The following is a 1,950-nucleotide window of genomic DNA, read 5'->3' on the forward strand; positions in this document are numbered from 1 at the left end:
ACTAAACATGTACCTATTGTAACATGCATCATCTTGACATTAATGTTTTGGGTTTTTTTCCTTATGATACAAGTTTGCATGCGCTGGAATAAACAGGCCAAGAAAAAATAACGTGAAAGGAAAAGGCAATTTGTGTACAGTTAGGATAAAGGAAAGCACAACAAAGCCGGCCATTTTTGATCCTTCAAAAGAGAAGAAGCCAGTGTGTCTTGTTCTGTGTGTGGAATAGAAGACAGTATGCAGGAACCTGAGGAGTGTTCACTACAGAGAAGGCTGATGGATGATCACAAGAGGATGATTATCTTACTGAAATATTTTTTCTCTCTCATGGCATGCTAGAAAGGGTTGTCCAGGATATTAACTCTCATCAGGAACTTGTTTTTATGAATGTCCTGTATGTTTACCTTGCCTGATGCAATTTTTTCCCATGAGGGAAGACTCAAGATTGTTTGCAGCCATTGGTCTTCTACGAACAAAGAACTTGAGTACCACCACTCCTGAAGAGAGAAAGCAAATAAAGTATTAATTAGTGCTCCTTGATTTGTGTGATAAAGACTAGTCCAACCCCACACATGCTAATGTAGGAACTAAGGAAAAGACTCCATTTTGTACATTAGCCTGAACACGTCCTCCTGTTCCAAGAACATGCCAGATCAGCTTATGCTGCATTAGAATAGCCCTTCACCCCTAGCAACAGCAAGAACTAGATAAGCATAGACAGGACAGCCCAAGGCCAGATGCCAGATGTTTTCCTTATCTTAGCCTAAGAACAAAGACCACCAGTACTGACCAATTACACTGTAACATCTCATACTTTGCCAAATGTCAACCAATCCTGGAGTAACTAAGCTGAAAACCCCTGAGCCTGCTTGTAACCCCTATAAAAATCCCGCTGACTAGGAGTTCGAGGCTCCATCCTTAATCCACTGCGTCAGATGCAGATGGGGTCCGAGCTTGAGCTTGAATAAACAACCCTTGTGCACTTGCACCTGCGTCAGCTCCTTGGTGGTCTTTGGAAACCCCGAAATCTGGGCATAACACTAAAATGTCCTTGAGCTTTTAAAACCATGAGAACTCCTAGACAACAATGTATTTTGCTCCCCAGATAAGGGTATTGACACACATGTCTTGAAATGTGTTGTTGTTGCTAAGTGCCATCGAGTTGGTTCAGACTCATAGCAACTCTGTGCCCTGTTTAGAGTTTCCGAGGAGCAACTGTTGGATTTGAATCTCCGACTTTGTGGTTCAACTGACATTGTAATTGAGCGCTTACCCTACAGCACCACACCAGTGAGCATTCACTCACTTATTTAATAAATACTGAGGAAAGCAAACAAGATGGCGGAATGGGTGGAAGTGCAGTAAGCGCTCTGCCAGCAACAACACAGAATACCTGACCAAGCAGGCCCAGGGTATGGTCCCAGAACTCTGAACCACATATAAAGGAATAATTAGAAGGTTGGAAGGCTTACAGCTGGGAGAATTTGTGTCAGAAGCAAAAAATCCATTGCTTTCTAGTCCGAGATGCTCAGCTGCTCCAGGAGCCGCCATCTTGGGTGAGACCACATTGGGGAAGGAGCAGAGCGGCCACAGACGCCTGGCAGAACCACTGAGATAAAGGTGTGGACATTCTTTTCTTTTGGTATCTGTTCATCGGTCCCTTGCTATCTGCGCACCTCCATTCTGGTGACTACAGGGGTACCTTAGCTAGTGGGCACCCCAGCCCCACCATCAAGGGTTCTACTATGCATGCGCAAAGATCGCCTTGAAATTTAAAGAGACAGTTTCCAATTAAAACCAAACGGCCATAGCCGGCCCTGAACTGTTTACAACTAGAAAAAAGGCCTGTACGGGGATTGTGGAGCAGGACAGGCAGACAAAAAAGGAAATACGCTGAAAATTAAATCTTAAGTTCCATCAAAATAACCAACAGTGGCATCTTGAAATTTC

At 43.8% G+C, this 1,950-nt stretch overlaps 1 protein-coding gene across 1 annotated transcript in view; it reads right to left on the reverse strand.

The window, feature by feature from the left end:
- Positions 1-335: 335 nt before the first annotated feature.
- ADCY10 (adenylate cyclase 10 (soluble)) overlaps positions 336-1,950 on the reverse strand; it is a 135,141-nt gene continuing 133,526 nt past the window's right edge. Inside the window, exon 32 of the mRNA XM_006872618.1 lies at positions 336-497. Coding sequence (XP_006872680.1) covers positions 336-497 — 162 coding nt within the window. The remainder of the gene's footprint in view (positions 498-1,950) is intronic.

Source organism: Chrysochloris asiatica, unplaced genomic scaffold (genome assembly GCF_000296735.1).
Source record: "Chrysochloris asiatica unplaced genomic scaffold, ChrAsi1.0 scaffold00207, whole genome shotgun sequence".
NCBI lineage: Eukaryota > Metazoa > Chordata > Mammalia > Afrosoricida > Chrysochloridae > Chrysochloris > Chrysochloris asiatica.